At 43.9% G+C, this 27,764-nt stretch overlaps 1 protein-coding gene across 7 annotated transcripts in view; it reads left to right on the forward strand.

Annotated features, from left to right (window-relative positions):
* The window catches only part of RBKS (ribokinase), a 64,892-nt gene that overhangs the window by 26,473 nt on the left and 10,655 nt on the right, over window positions 1–27,764 (forward strand). For 6 of the 7 annotated variants that reach the window (XM_028724433.2, XM_028724441.2, XM_028724435.2 and 3 more), the window contains 3 exons: window positions 4,000–4,164; window positions 8,418–8,509; window positions 14,899–15,087. In XM_028724433.2, the coding sequence (XP_028580266.2) occupies window positions 4,000–4,164; window positions 8,418–8,509; window positions 14,899–15,087 (446 nt within the window). Of the gene's footprint in view, window positions 1–3,999; window positions 4,165–8,417; window positions 8,510–14,898; window positions 15,088–17,431; window positions 19,645–27,764 lie in introns of those variants that run through there. The other variant, XM_077925638.1, reaches the window with a different exon arrangement.

Here is a 27,764-nt window from a genome sequence, read left to right on the forward strand (position 1 = left end):
AGAGACGATAATGATATTTATATCCCAGATTGGGGGGCAGGAAATAAAGAGGACAGGACTTCAGCACTTTCAATAGTCCTGCAAGATGCACCTTCTAAAATTCCCTTTTTGATACAACTTCGAAGGTACAGGAACTTTGCCCTTTTCCCAATCTCTCCACTCTAGACCCTAATGTAATAATAATAATAATTTATTATTTATACCCTACCCATCAGGCTGGGTTTCCCCAGCCACCCTGTGCAGCTCCCAACAGATATTAATAAATGTAACCCACATTAATTTGGGATCTTAACAACTTGATATGGGGTTGCAATGTGTTCGTTTTGCTCCAGATTCTGGATGCCCTTCTAGAATTCAGTGTGTCTCTACTGTTTGGTCAGAACAAACAAAATGAGTTCATGCAGTCAATAGTTATCATATTCTGTGGTGTGAGATATATTTAGTGGCCACTAGCTTATATGGACTTAAAAAAAAATTAACCAGGTGGGTAAGTATCTTAATGGCCATTGTGGCTAAAAATGGAACCTTTATTTAGTTCAGAAATTCCGAGTAGTATCCAGCAAGGTCATCCCAGTCATGCAAGGACTTCCACTTGAGCAACAAGTTTATCCCTGTGATCCTTGGATGAAGGGCAGAATATAAACAAACAAACAAACAAACAGAACTTCCCTTTCTTTTTTTCTTCCTCCTTCTGCACTTCACAAATCTGTTTTGGGGTTTCCTCATCCTTCCAGAGCAGGTTTTAGGAGGGGGTGCAGTGAGAAGGAGCATTCCATTGTGCAAGTGGAAGTCCTTAGGCGCATGGGAAAACTTTGTTAGATAGACAGTATTTATCTGATTAAAAGGCATCACTGCAAACACTGGTAATAGTTATCTCAATCATGCACTGTTTGAGAATCTCCCAGGGGCAACTGGATCGCCATTGTTGACGATAAACCGCTGGACTTTGGTGCGATTCAACAAGTGGATTCCTTTCTTCTTAAGTCTTGGAAGCTTTGCAGCAAATTGCATCATGTGCTTCATATCTAGGACTAACGTTATCTAGGACAAACTTTCACACAGTTTCTAGTACCTTCCTATTGAGGTTTTCAGAAACTAAATGATAAGAATCTAATCCAACAATGACTCTAGGAGGAACTCATCCCAGGAAGAGGAGGGGGACTGTGAAGACCCCCCAACACCACTGAGGATCCTGAAGAAAATGCTGTCACAGTCAAGCTCTCTAGTTATCAGCCCCGAAAACAATTTGCCTGCCCCCAAGACCCCCACACAAATGCTTGCCTCTGGCACAGACTCTGCCTTCACCTGTAGAGCACACAAGCACACTTTTTTGGGCAAAAAGAAATACAGAGCTGGCAAATGAGTTCTTGCCTGGTGCTTCACTATGGGTGAAGAGCAGTCTAGTTAGGAGGGGGAGGGAGCCAGAGAAGAACCAGGTGTGCATTGAGATCCAGCAGCTAAGCTGGAATGGGGAGGAGCTTCCTGGGCGGATATAAACCTTCTAGTCTCTCCTGGACTTGTGCTGGGATGACAGCTGCTTATCATGCTCCCATAAGCCAGCTCCAAGCTTAGCCTTCCATGAACCTGTTTCAGTTACCTTTGCTCCATCTCCATCTCTGGTTCACCTTGTTCCCAGACATTGGGAACGGACAACAGACACTCCGCAGGGCACATTAGGTGCAACTCGGGGGCTCTTGGTGGGCATGTTAATAATAGGCAGGTTCCTTTCCCCTGTTCACTGAGAATGTGGAAAGAAGAGTGCAGCTCCACACACAGGACCACCCATAACTAATGCCTTGGTGCCTTGAGCAGGAGAGTCTGAATGAGGAATCAAATGGTGTTCGGCTGAATACACTTTGAATTCTTCATGCAGTCAGGGATCCCAGTCTTAAGTCTGCATGAATTCAGACACAAGGATTCAAACTGCATTCTCCGCAAGGATTTGAAGTGTATTTAGCAGAATGTGTGTCCCACTTCAGACTTTCCTGCTCAACACATGAAGTTTGGGGTTGAACCAATTAAGATACTTTAGTTACGGTTAGCATGTGTGATCTTCTCCCACTGTCCCTCCACACATTCGGAAGACAGGTCTTTTGTCTGATAGGGAAAAGAGAAGGGCAGAAAGCCTGGGCTTTAACCAAAATAAGCTTTCACATGTGACTGTTTGAGCTATGTTACCAGTGGCCTAATTGCTTTGGAAACTTGAATTCCTCCCTGTGAGTTCATGATGTTATCTTATCACTGTATTTTTGGGAGGCGCTTTTTTGCACGCAAGGCACTTGGAAGTCTCATTCATGAAAAATACTGTGTTCCTAAAGCTTAGCTCTTTCTTTGCAACCAACCCACAGCCAGTCAGGTGACCATTCATGATTTGTAAGCCTCAACCCTTCTCTGGTGAAGCTTAATCCCTCCAACTGCATCCCACCCCCGAGATCAGCTTCCTGTGGCTGCAGCTATGACCCAATACATCTTCCAAATGCAATGGGATTTACTCCTGAGAAAGAGAGAAGTCTGAAGTGCAGAATCACAGAGATGAAGTTTAAACTCTTTCTTAGCATTTCAAGCCCCTCCTTTGACCGACACACAGCCGGAGTGGAAACACATCAAACCATGACACCGTGTACCGACATGGAATTGAAACACAGCCCCACTGCATTTTAAGCCTTTAATGTGTACATGGCCTTAGCAACACTCCCTAGCGATAGCAGTAACTTCAGGAACAGGCAGACACTGGTGTGGAGGAAAGCCAGGCTCGGTGTAGTGTGTGGAGAAGCAGCACTGACATCTCCTTCCCTGGGGTCATGGAGACTCCAGGAATATAATCACACCAGGCAGTTGTACCATTCTCTGGCTTGGATGTGCAGTATGTGCAACAGCACCACTGTAAAACATGCCCTAAAGGCAAGGCTGCATGCTACAGTAAGCTGGAGCTATACATTATGATAAACGCAAGCTGCTGCCGAAAGCAACAGACCCTTGTCACGTTCCCCTCCCCACCCACCCCTCTCAGGATAAAGTGTAATGAAACATAACCGAGTTCTGATGTCATCATCAAAATACAAATCTGAAGTTGTGTTTGTTCCAAGGAGCTCCAAGGAAGCGGGGGGCTCTTCTAAAATTACTTGACGCTTGCTGTTTATTTGTTTTATTTCAGAATTGTTAGTCCACTTATTTGCAAGTTCTAGTCATCAGAGTACTTTTTTCTTTTTAAAAAACAAACACACATGCTGAAACATTAAGTAGGTGCCTTCTGTCTCAATTTTTAACCAGCTGTTGAAAACTCTTCTATTCCGTCAGGTTTAAGCAGGCAATTAAGAATAACATATTTCCATAATAGTTGGCTATTTTCTGATTTCAACATTTTATATAGTTTTAATTGAATGATTTTGTGTATAATTGTTGTAAACTGCTCTGACACTTTTTAGGAATAGTGATATGTAAATATTTTTAATAAGCAAACAAATAAAAGCACATCAGAATGATTTCTGTCCCCACGCTGGCTTCATCTCAGCCTTGTAGGGCCCCTATTAGAAGAACTTTGAGCAGATCCTTTTTTAAACCTAGGGTTGTATTCCTCTTTGACCAATGCTCTTGAGAGTCTTGTGCCAGTGGTAGGCGAAAGTGAGTCTCTCTCTCGCACACACATTTTCATATATAGGGACAGGCATTCTGTATTAGGACCAAAAAGTTTTCCACTAACAAATTTCAGTTGAAGCATCCTCTTGACAAACGTTAATGGACACTTAGGAATCAGTTGACTTAAGGATGTGTCTCTCCAGTGTTCTTCATGTATCTGATGAATCATCTTGAGCCTATGGAAGCTCAAACCATAATATTATTTTGGACGACAACGTAGCATGAAGTTCCCCAGGTGTAAGCTCCGATTGAAGCGAAGGGGAGATGTACAGCTATGTGGGTAGAATCCATCCCTTTGCGAAAGAGACTGGTTGCATGGTTACTTGTAAACATTTTAAAAACCAGAATTCGTTTGTTTTTTAGGGGAAAACTTTATCGTCATTGTTGCAGGAGCAAATTTGCTTTTGAATTCTGATGACTTAAAGAGGGCTGCGCACGTCATCTCAAACGCTAAAGTCATGGTCTGCCAACTTGAAATAACCCCAGCTATTTCTCTGGAAGCCCTGAAAATGGCACACACCAGCGGAGGTAATCTAATAATCTGTCTTAATTATTTGCTCCCTTTTAAAATGTTTTTATATCCTTTCAAGGCAGCAGGGCTTCAGGACTATTTTTAAAACTCAGTAGTGGAAAAGAAGGTGACGTGTGTTTGGCAGCTTGTGCCAGATTTGAAAAGAAGAGCGAAACTATGATTTCATTTGATTGGCATGACAAAGTTCATCTCTTAATTGTCATAAGAGGCACATACTCACTGGCTAAGTTCACAGAGCCTTCCCCAAACTGATGCCCTCCATATCTTTTGGACTGCCATTTCCCATCATCCCTGATCATTCTCCATGGGAATTTTAGCCCGAAAACATTTGGAGCACATAAGTTGGGAAGGTGATGTCAAACCATGGTTTAGTGTTCTGTGCACGAGCAGCAAGAAGCCATTGCAAGCCTCGGATTTTTATGCTCCTGCCTTTCTTCCTCCTCCATTACATAGCTTCACTTTCTGCAAAACACTTCTTGTCATTATGTACTGCCCAAGAGGCTGGGGTTTAAAACAAACTGGTTAGTTAAGCCAGCTTCGAAACCCGTGGTTTGTAGTTGGCTTGTTTAGAAATTGCCCAGATTTTGTTTTAAACCACAATCTTTGCTTCATCCATAACAATAAGCCATGTTTTGTGGAAAGTGAGGCTAAATTCTTCTGCATGACCCTTTACTGCAGCAGTCACACCTCTGAATGTTGCTTTCGCCTACAGTCACCCTTCTTGTTCTCCTTACTTGCTACCCCAGAAGTTCCTAAAACTTCAGTCCTACAGCCACTTACCTCAGAGGATGCTTCATTGAATTCAATTTGAATTACACTGAGCAAACATGCATAAGTTTGTGTAATCTTTTGCTTAGAAAACCCATTTGTTTCAACAGTGCACACCTGCACTAGGCTAGAGTGAAAACCTTGTGCATCTTATGAAGTGACCATAATAAATTTGTTGTGCCATAATAAATTTATTAGTGTTGAAGGAGCTCTTTTTGTAGCAGCAAGGGCAAATTATTAAGTGTTTCATTACATCACACGTGTTAAACCAAAAATAAATAAAAAAATTATTAGGTGAATGTGAGCAAGAAAGGCATTAGCAAGTTAAGGCAAGAGACTGTGTAACTGGAAGATCAGAACCATCCTAACCGTTCCATCTTTCGTCACAGTGTGCTCCGTACTCCAGTAAATCTATGGCCACCTCTGCCCTAGATGACAGGACAAACATGTCAAACTGCCTTGTATAACCACATCCCCATAAACACTTTGCTAACACTGCACAGTATTAAACACCCTCCCAGCTGGAGTGTGTTAGTGGCATTTCCTTTCCTTTAGTCTGCAGATGCTGCATGTTTAATGCAGGGGTTTATGTTAGGAAGCACACTAGACTATTTGTGTTTAACAGATGCACACCGAGATGCCATGCTCAAAAGAAAGGGGGAAGTGAGGAAACGGAAGCTTGCGGTTGTAAGCCCTCTTGTCCCCATTCACTTACCCCCGTTTTACAAGGCTGCGAACCGACAGTGTTACACTTGCCGATGTCTCACTGTCCTCCTAGTAGTCATTAAAGGTCCCTGTGGCAGCTTTTGTCTAAGCGCTGGCCTCTGTTTTGACTGGCACAGTGCCCGGACAGGTCATTAAATCCAGCATGCCAAAGCGATTGTAGCACTCTTGACTCCAATGTTATTCTTCTTGTTCGCTTGAGTGGTTAAATGGAAGAGCTGAAGTCGCCCATTTATGGACCCTGCTTTCTCAGAAGTGCCTAAACAAAAACATTGATTCACCCACCATTCTGCTTTTTTAAAAAAATAATAATTATTGCTATACTGCCTTATACCCACAAGTCTCAGGGCGATTCGCAAGATAAAATCACAATATAAAATACATAATAAAAATAAGAACAAGAACAACTCAATTAACCACCACCCCAACACATTCTTATTGGGTGTCAATAAACCAAAGGTTGAAGAGGAATGTTTTTGCCTGGCACCTAAAGGTATATAATGAAGGAACTTTCAAGCCCCTAGGGCAGGGGTGGGCTACCTATGGCCCTGGTTTCACCTTCAGTCTAATTTCGAAAGCCTTCTGCAAGCCGTCAGTTCAGATCTCAGGCAAGAGCGATCTGTGCCCCCTCCAGGTAGCCCACTGCAAGGGAGAGAGAGAAGCAGGTGGCAGAAAGGGAGAGAGAGAGAGAGATAAAAGGGGATGGTTCTGGCCCTGCCCACCACCGGGATGTAGCTCCCTGAAGCAATGTGGCCACCAATGGGGGGGATGACCCCATGTCCTACCTGCTAAGGCTGTCCCTCCCTCACCAGGGGTGGACCCCTGCCCCCTTTGCTTCAAAGAAAACCAGCTTGCAGGCAAGCCACCACAAGCAGACAGGGATGGGCCTTGACTCTCTTGACGTGGCCTGTAGACCTCAGATTGCCATCCCTCTGACTAAGCCAGCAGTCCTGACAGTAGAGGCTTGCATCATTGCAACAGGAGACAGTAGGTGGCAAGCTGCTTTGCTTGCCTTCTCCACCCTACCGTGTCTTGATGGGGCTAGAGAGCATTGTGCCAAACTACCATCACACAGTCAGCAGAATATAGGGAGTTGGTTGCCCTGTTGCATTAGATTGCTGGTAGTCGCTTGAGCAGCCTTTTCTATTACTGTACAGATTATCCTCCTGTGCATTTTGCAACCTGTCTTGGACATATTCCAGCTCCTTTCCTTTAATTTGCTTATACTCTAACGGGATAGAAAGTGCCTCCCTATCTTCACAGCTCCTTTCTCATACTACAAAAGTGTGCTCTCAACCGTTTTGAGGGATGGAGTGATGAAAAACCTTACTTCATTTCCAGTGTTTACATTTTAGTTTCTGCATAGTTTAGGCAAATCTCCCCCCTCCATTTCCCCTTTCTTAAATAACCATTTTGCTGGGTGCTGCTACCATGATCCGGGGTCAGTTCCCTCGCTGTGCCTCTGTGAGGGGGGTGCTACTTTACAACATAGCACCCTTCCAAAGGCATTGCTGGGAGAGAGGAGTGGCTGCCCCATTGAACAACCACCCCCCTGCCCTCCAACAATGCCGCTGGAAGGTTGTTACAAGGCATCCTCTCACAGAGGCACACTGAGGAGAAATGGCCTCTGACTGCGCTAGGACTGCCAACCTTGCTTGTCACATTGGCAGAAAGTTTATGGAAAGGAGGAGGATACAGCTATGGTGTCTTGAAATCAAATTGCAAGTCCCTCTCCCTTGCCCCTCAAAACAATTAAAATCTTTTTTTTTTTCCAGCTCAACAAAGATTGAAGTGCATCTTTTCCGCTTGCTGGCACTTGATCATCAGAAAACATGAGAATTTGAGCCCATCTTTAGCTTATACGCAGTGCACTAGGGAGTGCTGCAGGAGCACTGTGTGCTTCTGTTTCCCATATTTACTTTTACAGAGGCTCAGACAATCAACTTAAAGGGATTAAGTGTGACCTCGGTTTTGAGGAAGGATCTAGGTGCAACAGCTAGCTGAGCGGGTAGCCTTGGTTGGGCCAAGCATCAGAGATTCTGTGGGATGAGGCAGGCTGCTTATTTACTGAGGCACATGCTGGCAATGAGCTGCTGCCATTTCTGCTGTATGAGCTTCATTTCCTTCCATGTTCCGCATTGGAAGTATTCCTGCTGCAATAGGTAAACGTTAGGATAACCAGAATCATGTTCAGTGAATTACATTTCTAATATGGAAGAGGGTTTGTTTTATATGGAAGGCTGACAGGGCACAGGATGTTAAAGACAAGCCGGATTCTGTATTTGGTACTTCCATTAGCTGAGTGAGTTTCCATGCACCTTTGATTTTCAAATTAAAAGCAGCAAACAGCCTTGTGATTCTTAGATGGAATATCTTATAAAAATATTAAACAAATTAGCAGTAACTCAACTTTCTGTTTTCTGAATTCAGCAGAGCTTTCATTTTGCTAATTAATTCTTCTTTTCTCACTTTGATGATAGTGGCATGATAATCAGGGCTTTAATATTCTAACAAAGATGGTTAACGAAACCATTATTATTTATTGTGAATCGGAGTTGCATTTTTTTTTCTAACATGAGAAAGTAGGATATTTTCCTGAAGATTTGTGGGTCTGCAAGTAATTTATATATCTTGGTGGGGAAAGTGGAGCTGAAAGTGCCTTCGCCATAACAACACAGAGTTTTTGCTGGATTCTGCCCAATTATTCATATTCAAGCATCATGTGCCATTGATTTAGACATTTTCCATTTTCTTACAGTGAAGACTTTATTTAATCCTGCTCCAGCCGTCGCTGACCTAGATCCACGATTTTATACCTATTCTGACATCATCTGCTGCAATGAAACTGAGGTAAATACATGTCATCACCATGACTTTAGTCACTCTGGACCAATGCAACTTTTTAAATCTGTTTTCTGCACCATCTTTTCTGCATTTGAATGCAAGTGATTGGTTCAGATTCTGAAAATGCTGTGTTGTACAATGCTGGCTTTACTTGGAATGGGCTGGATATCACCTCAAACAGAACTGATAATCTCCCCCCCCCCCCACAAAAGGTCTCCATCTCACTGGTTGTAGTGGCATAAGGTAAAGGTACCCCTGCCCGTACGGGCCAGTCGTGTCCGACTCTAGGGTTGCGTGCTCATCTCGCTCTAGAGGCCGTGAGCCAGCGCCGTCCAAGGACACTTCCGGGTCACATGGCCAGCGTGACGAAGCTGCTCTGGCGAGCCAGCACCAGCACAGCACATGGAAACGCCATTTACCTTCCCGCTATAAAGTGGTACCTATTTATCTACTTGCACTTAAGAGTGCTTTCGAACTGCTAGGTGGGCAGGAGCTGGGACCGAACGACGGGAGCTCACCCCGCCGCGGGGATTCGAACCGCTGACCGTACGATCGGCAAGTCCTAGGCACTGAGGTTTTACCCACAGCGCCACCGGCGTCCCTTGTAGTGGCATACCAAAGAGGAAATAAACATACAGTTCATACTTCCACTCTGAAAGCTTTGTCCAATGGCTGGGTTTGTAATGTATAATCATGGTTCAGAATTACAGGAATAAAATAAGAGGATTAAGTGATTTTCTCAGGGTGGTGCAGGGTATGAGTGCTGTGTCCCCATGGTGTTGCCCTTCTGATAGAAAATGCTCTGTTGGAGGGTGGCAAAAATGGGGGGGTCGGGGAGGATCAGTTGGGAGGGAAGGAGAAATGTCCCTATTTTCATCTGCGGAGCGTTGGAGGGTCTAGGAGAGCACAGTGTATAAACCTGGGTGATTCCATCAGACTGCAAGAAAGAAAGAGAAGGAAAGCAGGGCTATTCTGTTGTCTTCTCCTCCATGTGTCACCTTGCAGTGCCCAGTGCTAGCAGACTACCTGAATTTTTTCCATGCCAGCAAGCCAGCCACCATTATAAGAACTGTAACTATAAGAACTGGTACTTCCCACTTCTCCTCTTTTCCCTTTTCTACTGTGTCTTTCCTTCTCCCAACCCATCCTCCCCCCCCCCCTTTGTGTTGTGTCCTTAAATTGTAAGGCTGAGGGCAGGGACTGCCTTTTTTAAAAGTTGCTCTGCAACTTGATTTGGGAGCCTTTTTCACCGAAGAGCAGGGTAAACATGCTTTGAATATGGGCTCGTAAACAATAAACTATAGATCCAATGCACTGCCTTGCTGAACTTACTCAGCTATATCCAACTCCACTCTTGACATTTGCAGTCTAGTTTTTGTCGTCTTGCATCATGTCTAGATGTCCACACAGTCAGCCTGTGGCAGAGATGGGGCATGCTTGCAGGTCTGCCTGATCAAAGCCCACCTCTGTGTCCATATAGTTTTCATGCATCCACATGGTCCCAAAGATGAAAAAGAACAGTGCCATGTCTCATACCAGGTTTTCTCCCATTGAGGGCCATCATATTGAGAGGTGAAAGATCCCACATAGCAGGGTTTATAGATAATTTAGTAAAATTATTACCTGTATTGGAACAGATGAAGCTTGACCATACAGAACACAGCAGTATAGGGTGTGTGGGTTTGTGGGTGTAGGGGGCAGAATAGCTGCCAATCATCATCTTGAAATATTTCTAAAGGAAAAAAGAATTCAGAGCTCATCACAATTAACACCCGTCCAACTTTTTGCACTGACTAGCCACCTACTTCAAAGGGAAGTGGAAATTTATGCCCCATTGTCAACATGAGCTGTGAAGTTTCTGCCAGGTTCCTTAATAATTCATACTGTGTGCTTGTAATCGTCCATTTATGATTGGCTGATAACAGTTATGGGATCAGACAGGAAGTTTCTGTTATTTATCTTCTCGGCAGCAGAGGCATAAAACTAGTCTGTGACTTTGCAAAGCCTTGGAAGTACCCCAAGTTGCTGCAAACCCTGCCACATGGGCTGCATCCTCCAAATATCTGTTGGATGGAAGCACATCCACCAAACACTTGTGGATGCTTTGACAACCACAAATACTTGGTATTGTGAAACATTTTGTTCATTCTGAATTGTGCTAGAATGGAGCAAAAAAACAGGGGTATAATATCAGTGGGCTATCTACCACAAAGGATATTTCACAAGCTGTGGTTTCAGATACATATTTTTCATTGCTTTAATAAACTTTTATTTGTGCAGCTTCTACTTCTTTGTATGTGGTTCGTGTGCAAAATACTGAGAATGCATCTTGCAAGATTATCAGTTCCTGATTTTTTGCTTAGCTGGTAGTTTGGTCGTCCCCCCCCCCCCCCCGACTTTTCCCAGAAAGATCAAGCCTGTTGAAACTGGCTTGTTAATTCGCTGTGCACCAGATGCAGCAGAGCCTAATCCCTGAGGTTTGCCCAGGAATGTGCTGGTTCTCTGTTCTTTCTAATTCTTCTAATAAAAGAATTGCAGAATAAGTATATCAAATGTTGGTCCTGTGGAAGCCAAAACCCTAAGGTTGTGTGCCACTAAGTGATTTCAGACTTGAAGGGAAATGGTTGTAGGTGTTGCATTTATAATGTCCTTGGCACTTTAGAGAGTTATTCCAGGAAAAAACCCCAATCTCAGATGTGCAGGGCCAGCCATGTGTATGTTACTGAATGCATTTGTTGCATTCACATATAAGGGGTGTGTGTGTGCTATCATTTACACAAAAAACATGCAGAGGAGGGAAGCCCAAACCTGCCCCCTGCCCATCTCGCTTCTGTTCAGGGGTGCCAACTTGAATAAAATATGGGGGAGCGGAGGTAAGCCCCGCCCTGCATAATCAATCATAAGACGCTGTTCACACACAAATCATTTGAATGACAATGCCTATCCACTTGGGGGGGGGGCAGCCCCCTCAAATATTTTATTGGGAGGACCAAATCCCCCTCGGCCCCTAGGATTTGGCTCCTATGTTTTTGTTGCTTTAAGCTCAGGGGTTGTTGTTGTTGTTTAGTCGTTTAGTCGTGTCCGACTCTTTGTGACCCCATGGACCAGAGCACGCCAGGCACCTCTGTCCTCCACTACCTCCCGCAGTTTGGTCAAACTCATGCTGGTTTTGCCTGAGGGCCATATTCCTTTCAGGGAAGCCACCCCAGGGCCATTTTACAGTGGTAGGTGAAGCCAGAGACAAAGGTGGTCAGAGCAACAAATGTAAGCTCAGTCTCTGTACAGTAGTGTAGTCTTTACACCACCACCACCACCCGTAATGTGGACCTAACGGCAAGTGAAAAATCCCAACAATGGATGGGACTTTGCTGAGCAAAACGGGCTGGGGCTGGGTGGCGCAATGCTATTTTTGCATTTTCCACGTTATGGAAGATGCATTGCCATTTTTGCATTTTCCGTAGTAGACGTGCCTGGTCATGTTTCTAAAGGTGTGACAGTTTGGAGTGGGTACAATGAAATAAGGAGTCACACCTTAGAAATTCATTTCTGCAGAATGTGAGCTTGCATATCTTTAAGCTGTTGAATTCTGCATTTCTGCATTTTCTGCTTAGGCACTTGGTTCTGCAGCAGCAGCATTACCTGTAGATACGGGGGGGGGGGCTTACAGATGTTGCCGGACTCCAACTCCCATCAACCTCAGCCAGCATGGCTAATGGTCAGGGATGATGGGACCTGTAGCCCAACAACATCTGAGGGCACTACATTGACTATATAGACTTGTAGATTTACAATACAAGTAATTTGGTCATTTCCTCATCTCTCTGTGAGTGTTTTATGCCTTTTTGCAAAATGTGGGGGTAGGAGCCAGAGGGAAGAATCTCTTTCCCTTGGTCTTATGTAGAAAGCTCTTTAAAAATATCCTCCTTGGTCTCCTGCTATTGTGTCTTCGTTTTCTTTTTTAGAGCAGCCATTAGTTATTTCCTCCAATTGTATTTTTTTTTATAAAAAAAGTGATTTTATTGGAGGGAGGAACTTTCCAACACAGCCCAGCAGTTTTATATTTAATTTCACAATTGACACTTCGTGGTACATTTTAACTTTTGGCACGTAGCATCTGTCTAGTGTCTGTTACCTTTGCGGGAAATTGACTCCTGGCCTGCCTTGCGGTGTCCTCATTTCCCCCCTCTCCCTCTGTATCTCAGCTGCATCACAATTGTTGCACATACAGCTGGAGGCAACTCTTTGCAGATGGCAGACGCAGCAGAAACTCCTAAAGGCATCTGTATTTGCCTAATCGGTCCGCAACCACCTTTGTATACTGTGCAGCACAGAAGGAGGGCCAGACAATAACATTCAAGGACTGTGGGCGCTCTCTGGGATTAAAGCAATAACACAGTGTTCTGTTCTAAACTAGGTACTATCACAATCCATGCAATCAACAGGGTGTGGTGCATATGTATTTGCATCTTCTAACCTGCCCTTCCTTCAAGGACCTCGTTGTGGTATTGCCTCATTGTGGCATTGTAGCATGCGCCCCACTTTGGGGGAAGGTTGAGAGGGGCTAGGGGCAATGCTACAGGGTTTCATCTCTAGACTAGAATGAAACGGTGGAAATTATTAAGGAGCCAAACTTTGGCAAGGCACTAGGAGAAACTTGCTAACAGTAGGTGGCATTTGATGGTGGAAAAGACTGAGCAGTGGACTCTCCTTAGGAGACAGAATCATAGAGTCTTAGAGTTTGAAGGGACCCCAAGGGTCATCTAGTCCAACCCCCTGCAATGCAGGAATCTCAGCTAAAGCATCCATGACAGATGGCCATCCACCCTCTGCTTAAAAGCAACTTGGACACTTCTCAAGAGTGTGGCCCCAGGTTCAGCTCCGTGTGTGTGTGTGTGTGTGTGTGTGTGTGTAACAACAACAACACAATTTATTATTTCTACCCTGCCCATCTGGCTGGGTCTCCCCAGCCACTCTGGGCGGCTTTCAACAGAACCGTAAAAACAGAATAAAACTTCAAACATGAAAAACTTCCCTAAACAGGGCTGCCTTCAGATGTCTTCTAAAAGTCGGATAGTTGTTTATTTCCTTGACGTCTGATGGGAGGGCGTTCTACAGGGTGGGCGCCACTACCGAGAAGGCCCTCTGCCTGGTTATATATTCCAAAACTTCTCTCTCTCCCTCCCTGTCTCTCTCTCACACACGCACATTGGATTGGCTTATAAATGAACCAAGCCTTCCCTCCCCCCCCCCCCAAGGGAAAGCATGGTTATTTCCCAAACCAATCCAAACTCCTTCATTTCCCCCTAGGAAAGCCCTTCCAAACAACCTCCTGCACAAAGCAACACAGACCTCCCCCCCCCCCATTGCTTTACATAGGGTCTACTCCCAAGGAAAATGGGGAAGGAACAAGAGGGAACCCCAACAATGGTTTTCTTAGAGGTGGTTCTTCAAAGCAGCTCCTCGGGTAAAGCAATGGAAAATCATTTACCTCCCTTGAACAAGGGAAGCTCATGGTGGAATCCCCGTTACGGGCACAGCACGCAGTTGGCCACTTCACACATTTTACTAGGGTGGGTTTTTTATGTGCACCTAAAAATGTTGCTTGTTTAATGTATTAATTTTTCAAAAATGTGCTTTTGAGCATGTGTATCATACAGAAGGGACGTGGGTGGCGCTGTGGGTAAAAGCCTCAGCGCCTAGAGCTTGCCGATCGAAAGGTCGGCGGTTCGAATCCCCGCGGCGGGGTGCACTCCCGTTGCTCGGTCCCAGCGCCTGCCAACCTAGCAGTTCGAAAGCACCCCCAGGTGCAAGTAGATAAATAGGGACCGCTTTATAGCGGGAAGATAAACGGCGTTTCCGTGTGTGGCTCTGGCTCGCCAGATGCAGCTTTGTCACACTGGCCATGTGACCCGGAAGTGTCTCCGGACAGCGCTGGCCCCTGGCCTCTTAAGTGAGATGGGCGCACAACCCCAGAGTCTGTCAAGACTGGCCCGTACGGGCAGGGGTACCTTTACCTTTACCTTTATCATACAGAAATCAGGAAACTGGGTTTGGCTGAATGCCAGAGCCCTGAATTAATTATTTGTAGAGGTTATTACAATAGTTATTATGTTATTCTTCAGCCCACTACTCTGAATCTGGTACATCAGTACGATACCTCATTTGTGGATATAATAAAATAAGGGCTGAGTGGTCAATCGTGTGCTTTCAAAGGGATTTATTACACCTCCCACTATATTTCCTGGTACACACCATTGACTCTCAATGCATTTAATAGTAGCAAATACTACATATCTGTTTCACATATCTAGTATTCTTGAAATAAATTGATGTTTTTGCTTAACCCCCCCGCCGAGCTAATGTGGGTTTTGTGTTGTTTCAACCTTTTCCCCTAGGCAGAACTTTTAACGGGAATCCCAGTTGGCAATGTTGAAGATGCTGGGCGTGTGGGACGGATCCTGCTCGAGAGAGGCTGTAAAACAGCCATTGTAACTTTGGGTCCCGAGGGCTGTGTGTTGGTCTGCGCAAAGGAACCCACCCCGAAACATATACCCACCAAGAAGGTCACCGCTGTAGACACCACGGTATGTACTTGCGATTCAAAAGCCTTGCTTTGGGGGGAAGGCTGCGTACACATTACCAGCTTAAAACGTGGCTATGCCATTCTTTTCTTCAATTCTGATAGAATCTGGTTTGCGGGGAGACACACACCTCAAAACACAGTATTTCATAAGAAATCACAGTATAGATGTGGATTGTGGCTAATGTCGTGTGCACGCCAATTCCCAAACCAGCATTGGGATGCAGTGCTGGATGCAGAGTAAACTGGAGTGTGTACACAGCTAATTATTATTTGAACACTAAAAGCCCAGAGTAATCAGCCACATCTTTGGGCAAGGCATAATGTACGCCAGCAAACTATCCCATTCCATCCCATTGCACAGTGCATGTCAGTTCACCCAAGGTTTATAGGCTGGTGTTCCATAGACCAGCATGTACTGATGAAATCACTGTATTCCTCCTTCACCCTCCTGTCTATTCCGTATTGAGGCAAACAGTGTGAGCGGCGACTCTGTTGCTACTTGTGGAAGATGGCGACATAATCCCTCAGCGCCATCACCTCGAAACACCCCTGCTCTTTCTGTGGTGGGAGAAAGGAGACGCCCAGCCATTCTCTCCTCAGACTCCCCAAAATTGAATGACTGGCTCTGTCCACACATGCCTGAGCTGTTTGTGCTGGCAAAAGCCTTTTGCTTTGTAGAGCTTAAGTAATATCAGGTGCTCAAATTCCACAGGGCATAGTTAAAAAGGCAGAAGCGGCATGCCGTGCCAAATTAATTTTGTCGCGATTTGTAAGGTCAATGACCTGCATCTTTCATAAAGCCTAAGGTTGGGGTTGCCCCCCCTTCATTCCTTTCCTGTTTATGATCAAGCACTGACTGAACACTCCTTCAGTGGAATGTTGGGATTATTAGCTCAGCAGCAGCAGCAGCAGCCGCCATCAAGAAAGGCAATAGTTAAGGTTCCGATAGCAATATTATCTCACCCACATTTTTACAAGAGCTGGGACATTTTGTACTCGCAGTTCTGTCTGATGCAAATCCAGAATAGTTCTGGTGAGAGCACTGTATGTGCTAGCTATACATTTTAACTGCCTGATGTCATGAAATGTAACATGTGTTCTCCTGCTGAAACCGTGACATTCCCCACCCCCCTTTTGTTAAAAGGCAAAACATAGTTCTGCTATGTACCTAAAACCAGAATAGCCAGTTCAATTCAGGGGAAGGCAAAGGAAACGGATCTGTGCTCGTGCTGACTGCCTGTGCGCAGTGCCGTGGTGGCTGCCTTGAGACCCTCTTTGCATCTCACCCCCCCCCCCCCAAAAAAAATAGCAGACCGGAATTCTGAATAGAAGCAGTTGCGATCCAAAGGAGCAGGCAAGCATATTGATCTTGAATGTTCCTGAGGTTTCCTGCCCCCTCCCAAGCCATAAACAGCAGGCCAGGAGTCCGTGCAGGAATGGACCACGATCCAAACAGCCGTATTTCCATGCTTCGTGTGTGCAACCTAATTCTTCTTCCTCCAGAGCAACTGCTGCCATAAGCTTCTGGAGTTTCCCCACTGAGTTTGTCACTGGCACTCATGCTTTCTAGTACTGTAATCAGGGTGGATAAAAATCAATGATTTTTAAAATAAATAAAAAAACGATTTTTTAAAAATTTATTTATTTATTTTTATTTAAATCAGATTTTTAAAATAAAATGCCTTTGGGGGAAAATTTTTCCAAATACAGTTTTCTGTTTAAGTTACATTATAGTCCAAAGGCTATTCATCAGGAAATAAGGATTTGTTCTAAGTTTTTCATGTGTGCTAAAACTCAGTCTAAGTTTTTTAAAACAACAACAACACCGTTTAACCACATCAGTTAACAAACATGGATACATATGCTATAATGTTACTGTTTTAGTTAAATAAATTGTTTAAATTGTTATTAAGGAAATGATTAAAGTACAGCAGAAAAGTTGTCCAAATATAAACAGTTAGCTTATTAAACCCCACAATAATTTCGTAATTATCTGTCTATGTATTTCTAATAGTATAACCAAATCAGTAATTTTTGATATAACTGTAAAAACTACTCTGAACGTTTATTATTCCAAAAATGAAACCTTCCTCTGGTTGTAAATATTAAGATTATACCAGTCAGAATGAGTCTTTCTGTAAAAAAAATGATTTCAATCAAGTCTTACTGACTAGTGATTTAAATCAAATCCACCCTGACTGTAATGGTACAAGCGGAAGTGTGAACATGCCCCAAGTGAGTGACCCACAGTCGTGGCTGAGTAAGGATTCAAACTCTGGTCTCCTGCATCCTAATTCAACACACTAACCACTGCACGGCAATGACTCTCCATCACTCTGTCGCAGAGAACATCCACCTCCTCTCACCGATCCACTGGGTACGGGCAGGATGTTGCCAACCTTGGACCTGGGCTACTGCTACTTTAGTGCTCAGACAAAAACCCTTTTGTCACTGTTTGCCGGGAAGGACCTTACTCTTTTCACAGTAGATGAGAGTAACAAAGAAACATTCGTCAACTTCCTTACTCAGAGAAGCACAGACTTATTGGCAGAACTGCTGCCTGTTGAAATTTTGTGGTATTTGCTAAGCTCAGGCAAGTGCTCAGTTTCCAAGAAGATAGGCTGAAAAGCCTAATTTCTGCACTTGCTTTTTCTTCACACTTCCCAGGCCAATCCTGGCACTTAATATCAGCTTCTGAGGCTGAGCTGTGGTTCAGACTGAGTTCAGCTGTTGGTTTAATATAAAAGTGCTGATGTTTGATGTCGTGAATGAAAGCTTCTATTATTTCGCTGAGCAACACATCGGTTTATGACTTGGCTGTTTTCAAGTCGGGTTCCCTTTGTTCTCATAAAGTGATATTTCATTTAAACACCCCAGTCCATGCAGATTGTCTCTTTGTGGTTAGGTGAAGGGTTTTCTTAGACAGGTTTTTACTGATTAGACAACAGTGAAATGCTTTAGTGAAACAATTGTATGTACTTAATAATTGCTGATTACTGGTGCATTATTGGCACCTCAAGGTTTGGCTAACAATGTTATATTTGTCACATAATTTATTGCTCCTTACAGTGAAAACCTTTAAAATATTTTCACAAATATTATTATTATGCCAATTTTTAAATTTGATTTTCAATATAAACACAATTACAAAAATCAGTTCCAAATTAAAACAATTTTGTCAAGAGGCTTTGTGTGCACTGTTCTTGATGGGCCTTTATGATCTAATATTACTGTGTTTCATATTCTTATTTATCTCTATTCTATTCCGTTTTCAAAATTATCACATAATTAACAGCTGCACTCTTAATGATTTCTATTTGTGTTTTTATATTATTTAACTTCCCTCCAAAAACGCTTCAAGTGAGGAACCATAGCTTTTTCCTTTTCATCCTGTGTGTGCCACATCCAAAAGTCAGTTGTTAGTCTCCTGGCCTTATATGTCTCTCTGATGTTTTCCTTTATCCTGTAGCATTTGGGGCTATCTCCTTATTCCCACTGTTGTATTATTCCAGCTTGGTTGGGGCGGAGCTGCAACTTCAAGGTTAAGCCCTCTTCTTTCTCCTGCTCAGCTCTTTCCCATAATACTCAAGCAGTTCCAAATCGACAACAGCAGATCCCTCCCTCCCACTGGCACCAAATCGACAAGTTCCAGAGATTTGCCATTTCTTCTTCCAGAAGGGAAGACAGCGCCATTCCTCTTCCAACACCCAAAAACCCCTCACGCCACTTTCCTTTTGCCACTACCATAGCATTTTGCTTTAAAGAAGGGAGAAAAGGTTATATCTCAACATCTCCACGATCTCTTTCAGTCTTTTTTTTAGGGGTGGGGGGCGTAGGCTCTTAATTCCCAGCAACATCCTTCCAAACAAAACAACCACACTCTCCCCCCCTTGACTCCTTTCAAGCCACAAGCAGCTTTACATCATCTTTTAAATCCCTGTGTTACAGCGTACATCAAACCATCCTCGCTTGTATATCTTAAAATTCAATATTAGGGGAGGGTTGCCAAATCATAAATGTAAAAATTCCCATAAAACGTAGCAGAGAGCCCCCCTCTCCTCCATCCACCTCCAACTCAAGATAGAATCTTCTCCCAATTTGAAACCTCAGTTCCATGCAGCTGATTGTTCGCAGTTATAATATCCATCTCCTCCGGTGTGTGCCTATTCTTAATGCCAATTAAAACCCAATTATAAGGAGAACCTCCACATCCAATGGCCATTTGGGGGGTTCGCATCAGGCAAAGTGCGTAGCACTCAGCGCCTCCACCTGTCCCCCCTCTAATCCATGCGGGGGCGAGCCATTGAGGCAACTGTGGGTCGCCAGTACCTCCCGTACCCGGAGAGGTTTATAGGGGATGGTTTAACTCCTTCTATCCCCTTTATTTCAGCCTGTGCCTCTCGCCGATGTTGAGAGAGCCATCGCCATGGACAGGAACCAGAAGCCAGTTTCACAAATATTATAAACTAGATTCCCCAGAGAAACATTGTGTTTTTGGGCTTCAAAAAGCTGTCAAAATCAGGTCTTGCCTTATCATGGTGAATATGGATAATAATAATAATAATAATAATAATAATAATAATAATAATAATAGACATAAATAATAAAATTATTGTTGTTGTTGTTACAGTGGTACCTCGGGTTAAGAACTTCATTCTGAAGGTCCGTTCTTAACCTGAAACTGTTCTTAACCTGAGGTACCACTTTAGCTAATGGGGCCTCCCACTGATGCCGCCGCACCGCCACCACGCAATTTCTGTTCTCATCCTGAAGCAAAGTTCTTAACCCGAAGTATTATTTCTGGGTTAGCAGAGTATGTAACCTGAAGCGTCTGTAACCCAAAGTACCCCTGTATTATATTTCTTCAGCACATATAAGAAGAGCCTGCCTGGACTAAGGGCCCATCTAGTACAGAATATTGGGTTAGATCCACACTGGCCCACCTGCCAATGGAAGGGATACTGGAGGAAGGATGTTGGGTGCCATACATGTAAAAGCTTGCACCCATTCATCAGCAATCCTGTGCACACTAACTAGGGAGTAAGTCCTACTGAAATCAATGAGACTTCCGAGTAAACACGCATATGATTAGTAGTCGTAATTTTAGTAGTCACAATTTAAATCACAGATAAGAAAATTCCACTGGGAATTGATGTGTTCAAAACTTGCATCCATTTCCTTCCACTAACACACAAACTGTTTTTTCTCTTATTTTAAATAGCAAAAACACAGGGGTGTATTTAAGTAAGCTGAGGAGATAATGGTCTTCTTAAGATAAAACCACCCCCTTTTCACCTGTTTTGTTTCACCAGAATGTTGCAACAAGCATAAATGTCTCCTGTCTAATTGCCTTCCGTCTGAAGTTTTGTGGTTGTCTGTAATAGGTCATGTTGCCAGAATCCTGAAATGTCACTCACACAATATGTGTGAAGCTTCCCTCTGCCACCTTTCCTTTTGTAGCAAGATGCAAGGGGAGCTCTTTGTTACAGTAAGATTGATATACTGTACATTTCACCATATTAACAGCCGACTGCAGTGGTGGTTTCTCAGGGACAGGGAGATGGGCCTCCCATTAGTTTGAGTAGGGTATGGGGAAACTTTGGCCCTCCTTGCTTGCTGGGCTGATGTGAGTGGTAGTTCAACAACATCTGGAGGACCAGAGGTTCTCCACACCTGAGTGAGTGTGATGGGCCCTGGTGGGAGATATTGGGGGTCAGGAGATGCTGGAGGGCAAAGGTTCATGTGCCACCTGTCCTGCGTCCCATGACCTAGCCTGGTGTCCTCAGATAAAGTGGAGAATGTTGTCACATCAGCTTCAGTTCACAAGTCTTAGTGGCTTCTATATGCAGATAGCAGGACGGGGGGGGGGGGTATTTTGTCTGCCTCAGGCAGCAGAATATATTGTGCCAGGTGTAGGTTTCTCGCATTCTCCATAAAGTGCTTTTATGGGAAGGTAGTCAGTTGCAAAAATAGTGTTTTCTGTTGTGGCGTCTGGAAAAAGCAAGTATCTTCCAGGCCGAGGTGGGGGACTCATAATGAATCCCTTCAGACTTCTCTTTATTGTTGTTATGCATTCATAAGTATTTGTGCTTGTGGTGTTATTGGGGCAGTTATACGTAATCCTGCTTTTGATATTGTTTACACCTGCTGAGGTTTTGGAGCAGACATACTGCTTCATTTTCTGTGGGTGCATGACTCACAGCTCCCCACCGAAATCCTTTAAATACCCATACCATAAATGTTCTGCAAGGTGGGCAGGTTGTTTGGTTGTCCCTCTTTTGATGCACTATAGTGCAAGGATACCCCTCCAGATAAAGCAGAATGGTGTGTGGGCAGCGTGGAATAAATCCACCACTAATAGCATTACATTAATGACCTTGAAGCAAATATGCCTGCAAAACCCCCCACCAGTCTGGAGGGGCCCAGCAAGGCCTCCAGACACCTGTATTCACTGCCACCACTGGTACGGTGCATTCAAACATGGAAATACCTTGTTAGTTTTCCTGCTAGCATTTCTGTCCTGTTTTCACATTGCAGTACCTGTTGTGTTATGGAATTGCGGCTTTTTGACTGATATACCATCATATTGCTCTAAATTTCATTCATATGTGGGCATGGTGGTGAGACACAACAATGAATGTCATCCATTGGACAGTATCACTACTCCCCCATCCTTTCCACATGTGTGTGCTTCTGTTCCCCCCTGAAAAGAGCAGGAAAGAACCGTATGCTAAGGTACCGCCCCAAATTCTGTCACTTTACTCTTGTAATTTTCTGGGCTAAGGGGGCTATAAATGGATTTTATCTGGAATCAAAATACATGGAAATGAGTGCTGAGCATGTGTTCCATTCCGTTGGTTTTCCAGAAGTGGCTTTTACGTCATGTGAAAGCTCAGATATATTGTTATAGGTGGACTCCTGAATTTGATAAGATGGCTACAGTGGTCTGTTTCAAATGCCATTTAAAAAAATTATTTCATACTACTTATAATGCTGTTTAACTGCTGCATTGGGGTAGGCATTCTGCTCACTTGTAACAACAATTTCTCCACATGTGAAGTTCACCTCACTCACCAGAAGGCTGTGACAGAAGTCAGGACCGTTCTCCATCCCAAGGACATTCCTCAGCACCGCCCATCCTCTTCTCAAACTCTTGCCCACTCTTTACGTATAATTTTAATGTTTCTCCAAATTCTGGATGAAAACCAAGCCAGGAAATTGCAATAGCTACTGGAATAAAATGGAAGCATATTCAAATAAACCCTGAACAAGAGTCTTTTTTAAAAAACAACAACAGCAACCTTTCTTTGTTTCCCAACTTTGTGGCCTAACGGCTATGACTCAGGAGGTTATAAATACTGAACTTAATCCAGTGACTAATTGCTCAAAATTCTGTGCATCAGCAGAAGTGGAACCTGTGGTTGGTTCTAATACTATCAAATGCCTTTGCGATTCAATAATATCCCTCGGAGCTTGCTATCTAGTATGCAGTTTGCCCAAAGAACAATGATTTTTGTTTCAGTTATCCTCTTGACAATGGGGAAGAAAACAGCTGCTAGTAAATGAAGCAGTTGGCAGACAGAGTGTCTGAGGGAGACTTCTGCCGTTCACCAAAGGAGGGTGGTTAACCTTTCTCCTACCATAGCTGTTTGCACTATAGTGAAAAAATGGCCTTGACCACAGTGTGAGAAGCCTGTTAGCAGTGGCAGCTGTTAGCAGTAGGCGAGCAATTGGGCTCTAATTGTGGTTAATTGCACGCACCAGCATGGTGAGGTGGAGAGTATTATTGTAAAAAATTACGCCCCAGATAGTGATAGTATAATAGCTCCCTTTATTTATCATACAGCCAAAATAACCCTGTGACTTAGCCTTCTGCTTTCTCGCCTACAAATATGCAATCCAATGAATTTTTTGTAATACAAAGAGCCTTACAGAATAAATTAACCCACCAGCTGCTCCAATCAGCAGCTATTAAATTTTATTTAACACTGCATCTATTATTTTCTAAAGTTCAGGCTGGCCACAAACATCGCATGACTCGAAATCATCCCCTCTGACTTGACTCACTTTATAGCAGACCAAGGTCCCTTAGATCATCCCAGCTTCTGATCCTGATACAGACCCCTCGGGGCCTTTCCGGATGATCTTTTCTTTCCGCACAATAAACATGCACTTGTTGCTCATGGGTTGCAGGGGATCCGGATGTATTTCCTTCAGGAAGTGCTTCTGTTGCCAAGGGTATTTGCATTTGTCACTAGGAAGGCGACCTTCTAGATAGTGCAGTGGGACGTACAATGGAAAGTGGCGGTGTTGGGTATCATGGCTACTACTGCAGCAGGGCCTTTTTCCACAGAAGGGGTGGGGATGGAGAACCTGTGGCCCTCCAGGAATTGCTGGACATCAACTCCCATCAGGATGGACAGTGCTTAGGGATGATGATGATGATGATGATTATACCCAGCCCATCTGGCTGAGTTTCCCCAGCCATTCTGGGAGGCTCCCAACAGAATATTAAAAACATGATAAAACATCAAACATTAAAAACTTCCTTAAGCAGGGAGTTGTGGTTCAATACCTTCTGAAAGGTCTCAGGTTCATCATCTCTGCCATCTAGCCTCAAATCTACAGTTACTTGAGATTGTGCTAAAAGAAAAAAATAAATCGGCAATGGATGCAGACTTCCCAGCCAGCTATCAGGTCCATTTCCAGCCTTCCATTTTTTAGGGAACATTTTTTAGTAAGCGATTGCCCTCCCGTTCCAGACACAACTGGATATAATCAGTCTCCTGGACTCCTGCCATTGTTCCATCACAACCTTTCAGAGCAACTGAGAGCGCTTGCTTGACTGTAGCATCTGTTTGCCAAGTCTGAGCAGCAAAGAGAAGCTTGCTCAGTGAATGCTCCATGATCCAATCAGTTCAACAAATAGCTTTCCTGCTACATAGCAAGGCTACCGGTCCCTCACTTTCCATTATATGGGAGCTGGACCTGGTGCCATATTGATGTTGCATTGGGGCTAACACAAGTATAGCTTTTAGAATAGAATCTGAACGGCCAGAGGGATTAGTCAGGCTCTGCACATGCAGATGATTCTTAGCAGGTTGAGGGATGCTGGAGTCAATATGTTTTGCAGGTATTCCTGTGGACGAGGAGCCAAATGTGAAGGAGAATGAGTAATTGTCACATGCATTTGCAGTGTTGTGTAGGAGCTCCTTGTCATGCACTAGGACTGTTCTGGGCACCATCCCAGAAGAGAGCGGGGGACTTTCTCTGCTTCTATTTGCTAACAGACCTGTATTGTGCATCTGAGCATTTTCAAAGTCCCTTGCAAACCTTGGGGCATCTGACTACCCTTTGAGATCAGAAGGCATCATTATCCCTAATTTGCAGAGAGGATAAATGAAGCATCGGGAGGTGCACAGATTTTTCAAAGATCATCTCGACATAATGAAGCAACGGGTGCGTTGCCAAAGGTTGCTCTTTGATTCACTGCCACGCAGCCAGATACTAAGCCTTGTAATACTGGATCCCAAGGGCCTGCCCTGACTAGTACAAGAAAGCACCATATGAATAAAAAAAGGCATTTTCCCCACTTAGTATAAATGGCTTTTTGATCAATGAATGGAAATGTAATTTAAGCAAATTGAGCAAATGTAAACAAGGGTTTGTACGGTGCTGCTTGCAATCTTAACATATGTAGCGGGAGAGCTGGAAGACCACCCAGGTCATGGTCTGGTCTTATTTCTAAGCCACCCAGCTCCCTAATTAAATCCCTTTCTATTTCTCGTTTTAAGGGGGAGAGGGCCTGCAAGCCTTTCATAGTCTCCTTCCAGATGGGACCGAAACATTTAATGGAGATCCAGCTGTTGGAGGGATGGGAATTGTGAGCAATGCCATAAAATCAAGACATTGATGAAAATCAATATCTCATCATGCTCTCCCTCTGAGTTTAAAGAGAGCCTTGTAGCTCAAACACAAGACAGCCCTAGGCCTTAATTTGACCAGGGCTCGGCCGCAGAACATTGCATTCACCGCCAGGGCTATCCTGGGGTGTGTGTGATATAATAAAAAAAGAATGCCTATGGGGATGTGCAGAGGGCCTGCCCCTCATTACTGAGTCACTGGAACCAGGCACTGTATATGTAGAACAAGGGAGAAGAGCTGTCACGGCAAAAGGTGGAACTTCTCATAGCTTCAGGCGCTTCTCTTTAGACATGTTAAACACAGGACATGTCTAATGGCTCAGAGCTCTACTTCTGCTTTTCATCAGTCAGGTGAGACCATGCAGCTTCTGCACTGATACCTAGCTGCTATGATGAGGCCTAATAAATTGAAACTAAATCCTGGTAAGATGGAGGTGCTGTGGCATAGTTGCTCTCAGGTCCAGGAATCGGGGAACAGGCTCCTTTTGGTGGAGCTGGGCTCTCCCTGAAAGAGCAGGTGCATATTCTGAGAGTGTCCTCGTCACTGGAGACACAGGTGTCTTCCATGGCAAGAGTGCCATTGCCCAGCTCCAGTTAGCTCACCAGCTACAACAGTTTCTGAACCAGGATGGCTTGGCCACCATAATCCATGCTCTTGATAACCTCCTGCTTGGATTGCTGCAATACACTCTAGATAGGGATGCCCTTGAAGATGACTTGTAACTTGGGCAAAATGTGGTGGCCTTCCTTTTGAGTGGAGCCACCAACCAGAACCACGTTACAACGATTCTCAAAGGAGGCCCAGCTTAAGATTCCACTCCAGAAACTGCGCACTTAGCAATGACGCATAGGTGGGCTTTGTCTGTAGTTGCACCCTAAGCCTGCAGTGCCCTTGCCCTTGAAATTTAGATGGCTCCCACACTGCTGGCACTCTGACTTGGCTATTTCTTAAGCCCCTTTTAAAATGAGATTGTTTGTTTGTTTTATTAATGCAGTACTCACCTCAAGATCTTTGTATATGGTGAAAGATAAAAACCGGCAAAATAAATAATGACCGTCTATCTCTCCCCACAGAAATTATACCAGGGAACTGGGCTTTCCCCCATTGCATGTTCTGCGGTGCACATGGAGTGATAAGCAGACCTATAGCTGTGCATCTTTTGGGGGGAGGATGTTGGTGCTCCTTAGCAGTGGAAGAATCCCAGGGGCCTAGAGGTCAAGTGCTGACCATCTGAATTTGGAATATTTGTTTGAATTTCCATTGCACCAAACCTTTTGGTCCACCAGAGTGAAACATCACCTCACCTGTGCAGTCAAAAGTATAATAATAAATTAAACAGCTGGAAATTTCCTGCCCTCTGGCTGCCTTGCTCTGCCTGGTGGTAAAGCCAGGCCCAGTTTTAGGCTGGTATCCGGAAATTGGGCAATGATAAATATTTGTACTGCCTTCTAGTTCATACACTGCTTCCAGCATGATGCATACCACCACAAATCTTCCGAAAGTGACAAACAGCATAGCACCCTTTGTTTTTATAATCTACTCCAAGCTGGTGCCCTCCTATCAGCCCAAGCCTAGCAGAAGTTGGGGTTGCCCAAATAAATTGATTAGCTTTAGACTCAGGACAGGCAAAAGAACGTTCTTCTTCATACAGTTCATGATTTGTGTATGAAATACACTAGCACAAGATGTTTTGATGACCATGGACTTCATTAGACCAGTCCTGGATAAGTCTGATAAACAGCTATCACTGGCAACCCAGCCAAATGGGAGGCATATAAATAGTAAAATTCTTCTTCTTCTTCTTCACCTTCTTCTTCTTCACCTTCTTCTTCTTCACCTTCTTCTTCACCTTCTTCTTCTTCACCTTCTTCTTCACCTATGAGAGTAGGGTAACTATTTAGAGTCCGTGTCCCTCTGAGTACCAGTTGCTGAGACAAAATGATGCTTGATCCTTGGTCTGATTCCCCATAAGTGTACTTACGTTCTTAATGATCAAATCAGCAAGTCAGAGGAAAAGAGGATTTACTATGAGATGACACATCCATAGTTTTCTGAAAGACCTGACTCAGAATCAAAGCGATCATAACCAGGAAGGCATGAACAATTCACACAAACACACATGCACACACACCCCATTTCTTAGCAAATATTTCACAAAGATTCTTCAGTACCTGGATAAAAGTGGGTAACTTCTTCTGTGGATCACAGTACAAATTAATCAAAACAAAAAAATTTTTTTTTCTTCACCTTCTTCTTCTTCACCTTCTTCTTCACCTTCTTCTTCTTCACCTTCTTCTTCACCTATGAGAGTAGGGTGAAGAAGAAGAAGAAAATTTTTTTGTTTTGACTATGGCAGACCAACACGGCTACCCATCTGTAACTAGTACAAATTAATGTAAATGAATACCGAGATTCTCTCTCACACACCCCCCCCCCCCGGAAAAAGACAGTGCAGAGTTCCTGAACATCAGTCATCATTTAAAAAAAAAATTATTCAGCGCTGGGCAAATCAACTACCCAACTGGAAACAGAATAATTGACTATTTGAAGTACTGAGTTCTCAGTTCCAACAACAAGGCTAAAGGCTGGGAGTTTGCACAGCATCAGACCTTTAGTTCTTATCTGTCTAATGAAGCAGGTATCTTCTGTCCAGCACTTCTAACAGGTTATCCCATGGTCAGTAGGCCTGTGCCACATGCAGATGAGAATAAGATCACAGTGCCAGAAATGTCCGCTGGCAAGTTTGGTAAATTA

Source organism: Podarcis muralis, chromosome 3 (genome assembly GCF_964188315.1).
Source record: "Podarcis muralis chromosome 3, rPodMur119.hap1.1, whole genome shotgun sequence".
Taxonomy (NCBI): domain Eukaryota; kingdom Metazoa; phylum Chordata; class Lepidosauria; order Squamata; family Lacertidae; genus Podarcis; species Podarcis muralis.